General features: G+C 33.8%; 1 protein-coding gene across 1 annotated transcript in view; it reads right to left on the bottom strand.

Annotated features, from left to right (window-relative positions):
• MROH2B (maestro heat like repeat family member 2B) overlaps window positions 1-16,544 on the bottom strand; it is an 84,729-nt gene that overhangs the window by 53,414 nt on the left and 14,771 nt on the right. Inside the window, 6 exon segments of the mRNA XM_074282592.1 lie at window positions 3,301-3,414; window positions 4,351-4,473; window positions 5,685-5,758; window positions 7,717-7,830; window positions 16,172-16,241; window positions 16,331-16,423. Coding sequence (XP_074138693.1) covers window positions 3,301-3,414; window positions 4,351-4,473; window positions 5,685-5,758; window positions 7,717-7,830; window positions 16,172-16,241; window positions 16,331-16,423 — 588 coding nt within the window.

Here is a 16,544-nt window from a genome sequence, read left to right as displayed (position 1 = left end):
TTCTCTATCGAATTGCAAACTACAAGCAAAGTCCTTAAGAAAAGTTTAAGAAATATTCAGTAAGGAACTTGCCTGAACTCTCCCAAATTCATTTCCAAACTACTATAATACCTCAAAATGAATTATGGAAGTGCAGAACTAATAAAAGGATGGGATGAATTTTTTTTTTCTAGCCCAAGACAACTCAGAAGGTCAACATGAAAGGTTTATCTCACTCAAGTAAAAGGGAAGTGCATACAGTGTACATGATGTCCAGGTAGGCCAGCAGCCAGCCATGCCCAAGCAAGTTGGTTGTGAGGACCTTAGTATTGGCACAGGTATGGAAAAGGTCTTGTGCCCCTGGCACAATAGGCCAGTAGCAAGGGTTCATATCCTTTGTACAAGAAGCTTGGGATAGTGTCTCCTTTCCCCCAGGAGCAGAGCCCAACTTTGATATAAAAATTAAAGTCATGAAGTATGCTAGAAAAATGAGCAAAAAAAATACAACCAATAAAAAATTGGACTACAGAAAGTGACAGAGGAAGATCAAAACACAAACTCAGAAGAATTTTCCATGTAAAGTCTCAAGGAAAAATTTGAATTGTTCTCAGTCATAAAAAGAACTTTTGGCAAAGCTCACAAAAGTACTTTAAGAATCAAATAAAAGATGAAAAAAGAAAAAATTTGGAAAAGAGTAATGAAAGTGAAAGCAGAAGAAAAATGTTTCAAGGTCAGTGATAAATTGCTAATATATGTATTATTTAAAAATAATCCCTTTTGTAAACAGTCATATTATTCTGTTAAAATGTTTGAAGCTTATTTTCCAGTGTGAACCATTGAAAACTGTGCATGAAAATATTCCCATATTCTAACCACCTATTAGATCCCCCAAATTGGCTGCTTTTTTAAGTGTTTAAAAATAAAACACATTTGGAAGAAGTTTTTTAAAGAGAAAAATGTGCTCATTTAAAATAAACAAAGGTTCATTTATAAATATTTTATTTAGAAACTTTGTATCAGATTCTGTTTAATACAGTTATAATACTGCTTTCAAGAGAACATCAATTTTTTTTGCTATATAGTTATGCTATATGGAATATTGCAATAATCTAATGGATTTGATCTCAGCAACAACAATCTTATGGGATACTTATCTATATATATATATATTGTGGCTACTAGTACAACTATTGAACCATCCTTTACTGTTCATGCTATTCTTTACTTTTCTTGCTAGAGATCCTTGGCAATATCTTTCTTGTCACATCTTATACATAAGTTATCATTTTTTAATATTGCAACTCATTTATATCCATTATAGATTTGCCCCTGTCCTTAGGCTACTTTCAATTTTTTGTTTCTGAGAAGATAGTATTTCATAATTTTGGGCCATCTTAAACATCACCAGGAAAATATTCATATTATAAAGATGAACTTTATCCCTCTTGGAGTGGAAATTGTCCTTTTGTATTCACAAAACTTATGTTATCATGTTTGAAAACAGAGCTAAATTATCTGATTAGTTTTTTGCAAGCAGTCCCATATAACTTTCATTCACTATAGACAACTGATTTAATACTTTGATAAGCTAAGATTTTTCATTTGGCAGAGTTTTGGAGTCACTTGCAAAATATGGATCAATCCCAGTTGCAAAGATACCAAAATCCCTTTTCTTAAGATTTTTTTTTATCTCTGAGAGTTTAAAAACTCTAGAGGCAAGGCCAGAGTTTTGACAATACCATCACACAGATTAAAAGGTAAATGAGGATAATATATAATAAAGGCTACAGGAGTTGAGAGAAAGGAGATATAATTATGGTCTGGGTGACCTGGGAAATCTTCATAGAAAAAGAAGGTATTTAGGTCTTGAAACTTGAAACTTTGCAGTTATCTTTTTGTTTTCCCTTATCCAGTTAGTGGCAAAATTCCTATTGATTTCACTTCTGCAACATTACAATTTGTCTATCCTTTTCTATTTCACTTTTTTGCTTTGCTTTACTATGTTTATTTTTTTACAAAATGTTTTTTGAAGGGGGCGGTGTATATATGCGAGAGAGATACTAACAACAACGGTGCCAAAAAAGGGGAATCATTGAAGATATTCCCAAGTGGAATAGGGTATCTTTGGAGCAATTTTCCTTTCATTCCAGATTTGATAGGAAAGCCTTAATGAGCACTAGATGAAGAGAGCTTTGTAAAGGTTTTTGATCAGATATAGAAAGCTATAGCTTTAGAAAATGTCAAAGACCTAAAAGGAGGAAGAGGAAAATAGAAACACAAACATCTAGAATATGAAAAGGAGCATTTGGAAGATGTATTGTTATGGAAGACAGAGAGGACAGAATATGAAGAAGAAAGATTATAAAGTACCAAATGTTCTGGTAGGTGAAGGGATTATTGATGCCATTACACACACACACATTTATTAATTTCTGATTGTACAGGTACTGTGTTAAGAACTAGGGCACGTATGTAAATAAGACATTTTCTGACATGAAGGAGTTTATTTTTTAAGGAAGAAAGGTAACACATAAATGGAAGATGGGAAGGGGTGGAGCATGATGCCTGGGAAATAAGATGGAAGCCTGACTTCAGGGAATATAAGATGAAAGCTCACCAATTAGAGCCCAAGATGGTTCTAGGAGCAAAGTACATGATCTTAGTGGAAGGAGAGAGGAGATTTTGTGGTCTATGTACAAGGGGCATGGTGCAAAGATGGCTAGAAAGTGCTATTAGAGAGAACAGCCTTAATGGAGAGTGGAAAGAAACAGTAGATTAGGCTGAAGAATGGTGAGAAGGAGGAATCATTAGGTATTGGCCTACTTTTTTCAAGAAGTTTTGGAGAGAAGAGACTCAAAAAAACTTCAAAATGTGTTATATACACAAAAAGAAATGCTGAAATATTGAATGGATGAATTATCTGCTAATTAATATCTATTTTGACTGAGTAATCTCAGCTTGTCAAAGTATTAAATCAATTATCTATAGTCCACAAGAAGGATCTAGATGATGTAAGTAAGGGAAAGAAAAATTCTGGGAATGGGTAGGACACATAGAAGGCCTTGGGGCCTTGGAACTAAGGCGAATTAGGTCACTAAGTTGCTTTTATTCTCTCTAAAACAAATTTAGGATTCCTGCATCAATGTGACCACTTACTTCATGATAGAGGCTAAGCTAATGGCTCACCAAATAGAGAATGAAAATGTTTGTGTATTTCCAGCTGAGATGAATTCTACCCAATAGTTCGATCCACATGAAAGAGGTATGCCCACAAAAAAAATTGTATCTCTAGCTCAAGGGCAACAAAGATAGATTACTTACTTGGGGCATTCCATTAACCAGTGGGTCCAATCCCCGTAGGACTTGGAGAGAAATTTCTAGGACAGAATTTTCTGCCACTAAGTACTCCTGGTTGATGGGCCTTATTGGATCCACCTTTAAGAAAGACAAAACTGGTTACTTCCTAAGAATCAGATTCTTTAACTCTGTCTTTCACTTTGGCAAATTTTTGGTGGAGGATATACTTGGTCAAGAATTTAAACCAGGTTTAAAAGGATTGGAGATTCATGGGTAGTTCTGTAGACATAGAACCTTGTCTCCAAAGTCAGGATCCCCACTTGATTAAAAAATACTACCATTATTTGATACTTAGTTTTTATGTTGATCCTTCTCTATTGGAAAATTTGTGACATTTCTCCATAGAATAAGAGCATTATGTAATCCCAGAATTGAAAGGGACTTTGAAGGTTGTCTAGTCCAACCTGAAGAATAAATTCCTCCTACAGTATCCCTGACAAATCATTAACCTTAGATTTATCTCATAAAAATTGGGCATAGAGAAGTAGTTAAATTACATATATATGTATATATATATATGCATATATATGTCTGTGTATATTTGTGTGTGTGCATATATATGTCTGTTTGTATATATATATTGTTCTCTGTGATACTCAAACTGAATAGAATTTTCATATAGTTTAATGGTGCCAGAGGAAATGGGTGTTACTCAGCTATTTTTATAATGGCCTAGAAGATTCTGCCAATCTATCCACCCAAGGACAAAATGGTTTTCTCAACCTTTTGTGTATATGGTGAAAATATGCTAGAGAGAATAAAAGATGGTTTTCATTTAAGCAGAGAAAAACTTGAGTTTAAACCATTTTAACTCTGGTCTTTGTTACATAGCACTTATACCAAAGAATCATCAATCAGCCAGGGTTCAGTTAAAATCTCAGATTGCTTATAGTAAGCTTCAGTTATTTTACTGAGACAATTCCTTTTGGTGGAGATTCAGATATAAATGATAAATATTACTGGCATAAGTTCTGGACCAGTAATAGTTTGAAAACATAGTACTCAGAGTCCTACCAAATTTCTCCTGGAAAATGCAAACTGGAAGAAAATGTATTCAATCAGTTGCCACCCTTCACTTGCTTCCATGTAGCCCTTTTCACACATGCTCTGGATGAGGAGGAGAATAGAAGTCCTTACCTAGAATAATAGAAACATGTACATGATATATGATGTTAAATGGAACAAAACTTGATTTTTTTTTTACTTTCCTGAGTCACTCAAATAAAATATTGTTCAAAAGTAATGTAGTGAGAAAATGTTACTTCCTATTCCTTGAACATGACCCTCTATATCTCACCTCAGTCCCTTTTTGTTTGTCTTTCATACTTGGAATGTTCTTTTTCCTCATCTTTGCTTCTCAGCTTCTCTGCATTCCATCAAAACCTAGTTCAAAATCGGTCTCCTACAGGAGCCCTTTCCTGGTCCCTCCAGTTAATTTCATCCATTTTGTGCATTTCAAACTTTTCCCCCATTAGAATTCTATTTGAGAGAAAGGTCTATTTGTATCCCCAAAACCAACTCCCTCTTGCCATATCATTTGTAATTTTATAGCTAGAAAATATCTTTTTTGTAGGTAAAATATTACCTCTTTTTAATAAAAGCTCAGAATAGTAGAAGTATGCTCAAATCTTATTAGTAATTTACTATATAATAGTGGATTAGTTGATTTGATTGGTTTCCTCTTAATCAGTTGAAATATAACACTTCATTGGGGGACAGTCTCTTCACTATGCCTGATCACTGTGGAGAGTCAATGAAGCTATGATTATTTTAAAAGAAGTTATCATATATCAGAAAGAAGTTAGATGCTAAATGCTCCAGAGAATTTTGGTGTATGGGTAATCTGGGGACTTGATGTACTATTTTTACGTAATGTGACCTAGTAAAATGCCTGTATCTTCTTCTAGAGCTGAGGCCTTCATCTATCAAACATGTATCTGAGCACCTCCTGTCTGTAAGACTCTTTATTCTATTTATGATAAGAACAAAGAATAAATGTTTCTTTACTAAGTATTAAGGAGAAAACTTTAATGTCTATTAGACATTTATTTAGTACTTGGTTCTATGCTAAATATATATTAGGAAAAGTAATAGATAATTTATTAATAATTGAAATTATTCAGTGATATGATTAATTCAAATATATCCCTTCTGAGGTCTCTGTTTCTTCTATAGAATTTCAGTTTTGTGGAGTATATTTTTCTAAATAAAAAAGTGAACTGAATTCTGGGCATTATGATTCTGATACTGTTCTTTTTGTCATTCTAATTTACAGTTCAAAGTCTCATGGCCATTTTATGCATTCCTTTTTTTGACAAGCAAATCAAAGATCCTATCCAACCTCTTACTTTTATACTGTAATCATCCATGGCGATTTTGACTGTCCTTTCAATTAAAGTAATATAATCCCTCAATTTGGGCTCTGAAAAACATAAAGACAAAGAGACACTATTAAATAGCAACCTAAACTATTCTGAGACCTCTGAGAATTGAAGATAAATCACATTTTCCTGTTCTAAAATCAAAAGTTATATTTGTTACTGCTATTTTCTCTAATTTTAGTTCCCTAACTTTTCACTAGTTTTGGTTGTTCTATTTTGAACCAATTCTTATCAATTTCTCTTAATCCCTTTAAAGTATGGCATCATTTATGCATGTTAGTAGATTTATTATTCCTTTGGGTTCTTTTTGGTGGTTAATTTATTTTGTTAAGTCCCTATCACTATATGCTACAGTGATTTCAAATATGATTTGTGCCTAACTTTGTTAGTAATAAAGAGGTTGCAATTGGAAAAACTTTTAGTTACTTGTCCATTCAATGATTCTAAAGTCCAGCTCTAAATATATAATCCCTTGGTGTTATCTCATTCAGCTGGGTTTTTCTGGGGTGTGTGTGGAGGGTTCTTTTATAGTCTGTACATGATCTATTTATTTGAATATAATCTTGTAAAGGGCTAGAACTGAGCAAATGCATTTGGATAATGGAGCATGTGAGACTAATTGCCAATTGGAAGGTTCCCTATTAACTTGTTTGAAGGTTGACCCTCCCCAGCTATTCTGTGCTGACTTGATCAGTAGAACAAAGAGGGGGAAGTGACATGTGTGGGAGGAAGAGGAAATTGAGAAGCTGATGCTTAGTCAGTCTCTCTCGTGGCATTGGAGGGAGGAAGGTGTGTGTGAGAATGCTAGACCTAACCTGACCTTGACCGTAAAAGATCAAGAATAAAGACGTTTAGTGATCCTGACTCCGGATGATTTCTGAGAAGACATCGAGTAATCTGCATAATCTGATTCTTATTTACAAAAAACAATAACACTGGTATCCCTAACTTTGCTTGGTATTGATTATTTGAACTCCCCATTGTATTAAATGCTTAATGTTTTTTTTTTCTTTCCCATGTATGATTTAATCTTCTTTTATTTTTCCCATTTCTCTAATTCCATCCTTCTGCATTTTAATCCTTTACTCCAATATATAAACAGCTTGTCAGAAGATCTGACTCCTAATTGTGGCTCTAGGATCAAATATACTCTACTTAACATTTAAAATTCTTCATAATTTTACTCCTTCATATATTCCAGATGTCACTAGATGTGGGATCTTAGAAAGGTATCAAACTCTCTGAGTCTGAATTTCATCATCTGTGAAATAAAATAGCAAAACCTGCACTGCTTTCCTCAGAGGAGCACCTTGATGAGCCGTTATGATACCAGATATTTAAGTGCTTTGAAAAGTTATATAAAATTGTTTCATTAGCAATAGATCTAGCAGTAACAGCAACTTTTTTCTTGATAATCACAGAGTTGTGAAAATCTCACATCTACTTTGAAAACTATTCTATACAAATGTAAGTGCATCATACAGACATGTAGAGGTTATGGCTAAATATGGGTAAAGTGGAATGTTCAGCAGGTGCTCAGTTATATTTACTTGGGGAATGGAATGGGACAGACACAAGTATTGTCTTGATGTAGGGATGGAGGATTAGGGTTCAGAGTGAGGGAATGCTAGGCTGGACTGAGTAAAAAGATGGGTAGATGAGACTGGTTTCCTTAAAATTATATAGGCCTTTATGGAGAAAAAGTAAAGATTTGTTTAGCTATCCAAACTAACAATATTCTATGAATATGATAAAAGAAAAAGTGAAATGAAAATGTGTATTTTAAAGAACCCAAGAATTAGAAGCTCAATAATGCTAGAATCATGAAATGATAAAAAATAAAATATAAGTCTATTGAAGAGATAAAACAGGCACCAGGAAGGGTATTATGAAATAGATTTGGGAGCGCAGTGGAGCGAATGTGCAGGAATTTGTTAGGTTTGGGGGCCAGCTCTGGATCTAAAGGAAGTCTTTCATATTTTAGTTGTCTCTTACTTACCATCAGCATAGATGGCAGATCTTAAAAAAGAGAATGTTCCCACTCTGATATTCTCATCACCGAATCTCACTTGTTCTTCAAAAAATTCCAGCAGATCTACTGTGTTGGAATGCACTGTAGGAGTGAAAGAATCCTGAGATCAGGGAGGACTTAACTTTATATCAAATTATACAGTTGAAGAAAACAGCAGATTACCAAAGCAAAATCCCAGATTGTGGCATTATAGTGAGTAAATTATGGATTCAGTATCAGAAGTTATTTCAAAAAAGAAAAAAAGGAATTTATAGGTAGAAAAGACCTTATAGATAACAGTCTATATGCCTCATAGATTTAGAGGCAAATAGGACCTTAGTACTCGGGACATACAACCATTAAGTATACAAGGCAGAATTTGCTCTCAGGACTTTGACTCCATTTTTCAGGAGGAGAAAACAAAATGAAAGCATTAATGTGAAAAAATTACAAAGCTAAGTAAATAGTAAAACTGGGTTTCAAATACAGGGTACCTGATCCCAAACTCTGTTCTTTGCACATAATATAGCTGTCATCTAACAGGATCCAAGGCAGAAATCCTGCCTATATCTCCAATCACAGTCAATCTAGCCTCTGCTATATTGTCAGAATCTTCTAGACAGTCTTATTCCACTTCAGGACAATGCAATTATTAGGTTTGCCTTATGTTCAAGCCCACATTTTCCTCCAGTCTCCTAGTTCTTCCATTTAAAACTGCAAAGAATAAGCATCATCCCTCCTTCAGTAATTTTGTCACATTGGATCACAGTTTCTTCAGTGTCACAGAGTCATGGAGACATGTTTGGTTTCTGTTCCCACCTCCAACCTCTGCTTGGTGGTTCCCTGGTGGTTCCAAAGAACACGATCAAAACAATACTTTGCTCATCGTGAATACTCTTTCATCCTTTTCCTGATTAGTGGTAGAGCCAGAGAAGGAGGAATTTATTATGCACTTCTGTCTCTGTACTGATACAGTGCAAACATGGCCCTCAGCCCTGTACTGTATCCAAGCAGTTCTATGGCTTCTTTACCCCTTTGGTCAGTGCCACTGGCCAAAGGTTTAAAGAAAAAAGTTAAAAGTTATCAAGGTATCTATGAAAAACAACAGTTTACATTTTACTGGATTCTTATGGAGCCACTGGAGTGTTTTAAAGTCACAAGTAAAGCATGTTTTTTTTTGTTTGTTTTTGTTGGTGTGTGTGTGTGTGTGTTTGGTTTTTTGGGGGGAGGAGGGAGGCAGAAAATTAGGGTTAGTGACTTGCTCAGAGCCATACAACTAGTAAGTATTAAATATCTGAAGTTGGATTTGAACTTAGGTCCTCCTGACTTTAGGACCAGTGCTCTGATTAATGTTCTATCTAGCTGCCCCTTTGATCATTTTCTTTTTCTTTTTTAAGCATGTGTATTTTAAAGAAGGATATCAGAACTGTTGTAAAAGCTGGATGGGTAGAAGGAAAAGATTCAATTCAACTACTCAATTTGAAAAGTATGTTTACAGTGATGTAGACCCAGTTCTACCTATGTGACTATAGACAAGATATTTACTCTCTCAACTGAGTGAGTTGCTAAAGTTTCTTTCAACTCTAAAATTGTATGATGCTTTTATTTTTTATATTTGGTTGGATAAGCTCCTGGCACATGTCAATGAACTCTTAAGAAATCAGATATTAGTTTCAGGAGAAAGTGATGAATCTTGGTGATAGCTAATTTCCCTTGAATGAGGAATCATCTAAGAAAAGTAGAGAGGATAATTTGTTGTTTCTAGCAAATATAATTTTCATGAAATATGAGATCTGCCAAAAGCTACACACTTTTTCTAACATATGTAAAATCTATGATACTTATAATTACCACCACCACCAACAACACTACCACCATCACTATCATCACCATCATTATCATCATCATCATCATTATAATAATCTTCTTTTCTTCTTCTTTCTTGTTCTCCTTTTTCATTTTCATTCTCATAATAACTGACAATTATATCAAACTTTAAAAAAATCAGAAAATATCCCTAATGATTTAACTCTTGGGAAGAAAACTGAAAGTTTGAGGATATGTGGGTTGTGTTTCCTATCTCTTTTTGAAATTTCAGATGGAGGTGGATTCTGGGAAGATGGCAGAGTAGATCAATAAATTTCAAGCTCTCCAGATTTTCCTCACAAATAGAGCAAATTTGTACCTCAGGGTGAACACAGACTAGTAAACAACTAAAGATGATGGGGTAGAACAGGGGTTCTCTTGATACAACCCAAGAATATCTGAAGAAAGACCCCAGACTGGGGATTAATCATTGTGAAGTGCAAAAACCTCCAAGCTAACTCTGCAGAAACACAAAGAGGGGACCCCTAGGGTTAGCTGGGTTTAGCTGGAGCCTCAGCAGAAAACACAGTTTCATCTTCTAGATTGTGTGTTGCAGAGTAGGGGGCTGAGTCCAGAAGATAGAGGGAACCTCTGCTTATTAGAACACTAAGCTTACCAGTGCTGCAGAGATGGCTCTGAATGAAAAGAAATCAATACTCTGATTAGTGCAGAATTAGTGGGGCAGGGAGACTGCTGGCTTCAAGCATTGGCAGGACAGAGGAAGCTGTTAGTTTGGGTTTCCAGTAAGAAGGGAGAGCTGAAGTGAAATTAGAGGCACCTTCCCTCGCATCCCATGGTTAGAAGTGCTTATACTTATACTCATTAAAAAATGAAACAGCAAAGAAGAAGAGATCCAACCACAGAAACTTATTATAGGAACAGGAAAGATTGGAGTTCATCTTCAGAGGAGGACGCTGAAGTAAAAAAAGCTTCTTCTATCCCAAAAAGTAACATAAAATGGCTCCTGGCCAAAATAGAAGAACTCAAAAAAAAATTTAAAAGGCAAATGAGAGACATTGAGGAAAAATTAAAAAAAAAATTAAAACCATCCATCCAAATAGAACATGAAAAAAGTTATCCAACTAGAAAAAGAGACAGAGTCTTAAAGATGAAAATAACTCTTTAAAAATTAGAATTGGCCAAGGGAAAGCCAATGAAGCTGTAACAAACCAAGAAATAAAACAGAATATAAAGATTAAAAAATAGAATAAAATGTGAACACTTTATAAAAAAACAACAAATCTGGGAAGTGGATCAAGAAAATGTAAGGATAATTGGACTAAGTGAAAGCTGTGACAAAAAAAAGGACATTGACACAGTATGCAAGAAATAATTGAAGAAAATTATCCTGAAGTAATAGAACATGTGGGGAAAGTAGAAATAGGAAAAAATCTACCAATCACCACTTCAAAGAGAAAAACACATAGGAATATTATTTCCAAATTTGGAAACCCCCAGATCAAAGAGGAAATTTTCCAAGAAAAAAGAAAAAAAACAATTCAAATGTGCAGGAGCTAAATTTGATTTGTATAGGACTTAGTAGCAACCACAATAAAAAGACTGCAGGCCCTGGAATCATATATATCAGCAATCAAAAGAATTAAGTTTATGGCCAAAAATATCATATCCAGCAAAATTATCTATAAAATTGAATGGAAGAATGGACATTCAATGAACTTGCAGATTTTTCAGGACTTTATATTTTCAACCAAATCTGAACTCAATAGAAAATTTAACATATAAGAACCAATATCCAAGATTAATTTCAAGGAACTTAACATGGAAAAATCATTTATGTTTTTTACATAGAAATATATACTATATGTTTGAGATTGATACCAGTAATTGGGTAGCTTGAAAAAAAGAGTTATGCAAATGAGATGCAGAGGAAGAATAGATATTATATATATTATATATTATATGATATCATATATATTATATATTATATATTATATGATATTATATATATATATATAAAATTAGAAGGAGAAAGAGGACTTGTTGTTCTGAAAACTTACATCAGGAATGCATTAAATAAGTAACACCACATATATACCATGAAGGGTATAGCACCTTCCAAGATCTATAAAGAAATAAGGGGAGAGAGATGGATGGAGGGGAAACAAAGAGTGGCATAAGAAGACAAGGGGGGGATTTTTGGATGGGGGTTAAATTTAAGGCAAGTTAAGGAGTAGAATTAAAGAAGAAGAGTTAACATAGGAAAGAAGAGATATACCCAAACACTGCAACAAAAAATAGGAGTGAATATAGATATATGTATATCTGTGTGTGGGCCTGTGGATGCGTGTAAATATATATGTGTGTGTGTGTGTGTGTGTGTGTGTGTGTGTGTGTGTGTATCTGTGGGTGTGTGTGGATATGTGTGTGTGCCTGTGTGCATGACTATGTGTGTGTGTACATGTATGTTTATATATATATATATATATATATATATATATATATATATATATATATATATATATATATATATATATATATATATATATATATATATATATATATATATACATATATTTAAAATACCTGTGCTTAACTATAGCCTGCTTGGGGGAAGTGAGAGGGGATGAAAGGGGAAAAAATAAAGTAAAAAAAGTATACATTAGAAAAAAAAAGAACAACCTTCAAGGAAGCAAAGAAAAGATGGGCATTCATGAATATAATTCCTTCTATTATATATGTTTTGAATGGAAATTTACTTTTACATATTTTCGATCCTTCCTGATATTTCTAGCATTAAAACATTGTTTTTTATTGTTTTATTTTCCTTTTCTGTCTTTCTTTTTCCTATTCTTTAAAAAAACCCAGAAAATTAAAAAAAATTCAGATGGAAACTTTTTTAAAAAAGAGAAGAAAGTATTTGGGAAAATAGTACTTCCATAAAGAGAATGTTGAAGAATAGGATTTAGTATTATATACTATGGCTTAAGATACTGGTTCCTGGTTAGGAATAGTGCACATTTAACAAAGACTGGAAACAATATTTTTGGTTGGAGACTTTTAAATTAATCCAGCATCATAAAGTGAAGAATAGATAAAAGGAGGCAAATACCCAGATAAAGATTTCAAAAATACGAGGATGATAGATATGATGAGGAAAAATGGGAGACATCATGAGGAATTCACAGGCAGACATAAAAAGGGAAGAAAGCATTTCTATATCATGAATACTTCCTTCAAGAAGAGAATCAGAAAGTGTTGAACATAGCAAGGACCAAATAAAATGAAACCAAATGAAATTGATTATATTCTCACAGGAAATGACTGATATCAGAATAATTAAAGTTAAACAATTTACTAGAAAAAAGGATAAAAATCATTATCAAATGAGGAGCAAAAAATAAGGTACTTAAATTTATCTGTGAGTTCATGAATATGAAAATTCCTTTTATTAATGCAGATCATAATCCATCATGCTCATCTATTCTTTATCCTGCCACAAGAATGTACCAGCACTGACTGTGTTAGAGGCTCTTTTCACTTTCTCCTGCTCTCTGAGGGTACCAGATTACATACTAGCTATCTACATGAAGCGTAGGAAAATAAGATGTGTTAAATCAAGGCAATGCTGACCTATTTAATCAATTTTCTTATAGGAGGGGTCAGGTCTTTATTGAGTCATACATTCCATTATCCTCCTGTCACTTTTCCCTCCCACATGCCACACTTGTTGCCTTGCTCTTACATCAGTATTCTCACTATATTCTGCTCCTATCTTCTCCTTTAGTTACAATTTGTTTGATGCTTTAGGACAACTTCACTCTGAGGCTGTCTTGAAGACATAAGAAAGTTCAGGCTCATTGCTCACTTATACCATCAACCTGCCCCATCTCCATACCTATTCTTTTAGGGATGATGATAACTTATCAGAATTCATTCTTCAGTAATTAACATATTCCCATCCCATCATACTTTACTCATTCCAATGATTTTGAACCACCTTTTATCACTGTACACATATCATATAACTGTCCTTTCCTTCATTCCCACAAGTATCATTCCAAATCTGCCTATCCCTTCCACTGTGCTCTCTGGAATACCTGGTTTATAGGTAAAATTTTGTCTATCTTGAAGTTTTTACTTTCTTATCCCTTCTCTCTTCTATTATTGTTTTAATCATTTAAAAACAGAAAAAATACAGAATAATTTAATGACTTTGTCATAAATACCTAGAAATATTCTACAATAGATCATAAAATAGATTATCTTCAAGGGCTCAGAAGGAGGGAAAGTAAACACATACAACTAAATGGATTCACAAAAAAGCAAATTAACTTGTCTTCTTTATATATTTATGCATTTATTTGTTTACTTGCTTATTTATTTTTGTATAAAGCTAGCAGACTGGAAAATGAAAAAATTATCTCTGATAAAACATATCTAGATTTCATTAGTACACTCGACAAATGTGGACTGGATGATAGTAAAATTGAATGGACTCATATCTTGTTGAATAATCACTCAACTACAAAGATTGTAGTTTCAATAGATTGATGCCAATCTGGAGGGACATATCTAGTGGCACACTTCAGGGATCTGTCTTTTATTTAGTTCTGCTCTTCATTTTTTTTTTAATCAATAATTTAGAGGAAGATGTGCCATGCTTACCAAATTTGCATACCACATAAAGCTGGGAGAGATACTTAATTAATGGAATTCAGAGTCAGGATCCCCACAGACTTCAATAGGCTGAAACAATGTGTCAAATCTAATAAGGTGAAATTTAATAGAGAAAGATATAAAATCATACACATCATTTTAGGAGATGGAATGATTTAGAGCTAGTTCATGTGTGTAAAATTTTAGGGATTTAATCTGATTGTAATCTCACTATCAGTCAACAGTGTAATATGGATGTCAAAAATGCTAATGCGTTTTTGCTACATTAAGCTACATTAATAGAATTATAGTGTCCAAAATAGAGGAGGTTATGGTTTTATAGTACTCTCTACTAATCAGAGCACATTTGGATTATTGTGTTCATTCAGTTCTGGATATCACATTTTAAAGCAGATGTTAATTAAGGGGAACACATTCAGAGGAAGCCAACCATGATGATAAAGGGACTCAAAATGATTTAAAAGAAGAAAGATCCACAAACCTGGGAGGTATTTATTGTGAGGAAGAATGCACACAGAGGGAGCATAATTGCTGTGCTTTAATATTTGAAAGACTGTCTGATAGAAGAAAGGTTGGCTTTTCCTGTATGGTTTTAGTGGGAAGGACAAGGATCAGTGAGTAGAGGTTAGAAGGTGCACAATGGTATTATATATATGTAACAATGATTTGTTATATTTAGTTATCCATATTTGTTATAGGCTTCCTTCCCTCTCCCTTTCTCCTGCCTCCTGAAGTAGGCAAGTGAAAGGAGAGAAATTAAGATTTTTTTAACTGAACAAAGGCTACAGGGGATATGGCCATACTTTTGTTAGCCAATGGCAAACTCCTTTTTCAGTACCATGAGAAAAATTCCTTTATACTTCATATAGAAATAATAGGGCACTAAGAAAATTTTCCAGTGACTTAGATGATAGCATGGATGGTGCACTTTCTAAGTATCCATAGTACAAGAAAATAAAAAAAACAACAGTATGTAGAACAAAATTAGGATCTAAAAAATTTGAAGATGGAACAATGAGCTGATTCCAAAAATGTGAAATGTAATTGGGATATAAAGAGCCATCTGTGGAAGCTGTGGGAAGGATGTCTAGACAACAGTTAATATTAAGAGTATTTTTTATTATTTTAGTGGATTGACAATTCAGAATTTATCAATAATGTTGACTAATAACAGCCAAAAACTCAAATTAGACCTTAGGTTGCATTATAGAGACAGGGAATTTAGAAAAAGGAAAGCAACAGTATGAGTAAAGTATTCAGTTCTTAACAAATTTGAGAATATCCAGTAAGGATATCTGAGATAATAAGATGATTGCAATCCATATTAAATGAGTTGTGTTTAGAAAAACTGTTTGTTTAACCTGGTGAATAAAAGACCGGGAATTGTGTTATTACTAAGTATTTAAAGGGCTGCCATATGGAAGAAGCCTGTATTTGTTTTATGTGGCCCCAAAGTGCAGAACCTGAAACAATGGATGGAAGTCACTAAAAGGCAGATGTTATAAGCAAAAATTTCATAACCTTTAAAGCTGTTCAAATGTAAAATGGATAGTGAGCTATTCATAAAAGAAAATCTTCAAGTGGAGTTTGGATGAACACATTTTTTAGGGATGTTGTAGAAGGCCTCTTGTTCAAATTGGATGCGTTTACCTTACCTTACCCACCTTTCATGTGGGATCAGATTGGTTATGAAAATCTGAAGGAAATACTGAATAAGCGAGGAGTTGCTTTGGAGATAATCACTGGAAGCATGGAAGAATATAAGAAGGAATCCAAAGGAGGAAGGACAGTATTAAGTGAAAAAAAGCTAATGATATGCCTGTCAGTGTTTCTTCATCACTGCTAGTCAACATTTTTATTGAGGATGCATTAGGGTCCCGTTTACCTTGAGGGCTTGGCATTCAGCTAGGTTTTTTTGCTTCCTACCAGATGTTCTTACCCAGAATGAGGAAACATTGTACAGCTTCATTTTCATTTTCCTTAACTCTAGGCTCTAAGGAGCTACAGATCTGTGGAATGAAGAGGGACAATTATAAAATGGAAACTAAAGGGGAAAAGCAATACTGTTAGAAAAATAAAGACAAAGTCTATTTCTTACCTGTTTCTGTAAGAGAGTAAAGATGGAACTTTTTGTGTTCTTTGGAATGTAGACTTCATAAAAGTCGGCTGCAGCCAATAATTGTTTTAGACTCTGAAATAATGATGATTCATATTTACCCAGTATATCTAAGTCTAAGGTGGAAACTGGTTAGATAGATTACCTGATAGATAAATGTGGAACAGGAGTATAATGTGCAACAAACAGGATATTG

Source organism: Sminthopsis crassicaudata, chromosome 1 (assembly GCF_048593235.1).
Source record: "Sminthopsis crassicaudata isolate SCR6 chromosome 1, ASM4859323v1, whole genome shotgun sequence".
Classification (NCBI taxonomy): domain Eukaryota; kingdom Metazoa; phylum Chordata; class Mammalia; order Dasyuromorphia; family Dasyuridae; genus Sminthopsis; species Sminthopsis crassicaudata.
The sequence above is the reverse complement of the archived record's forward strand: the minus strand, read 5'-3'. Positions and strand labels throughout refer to the sequence as shown.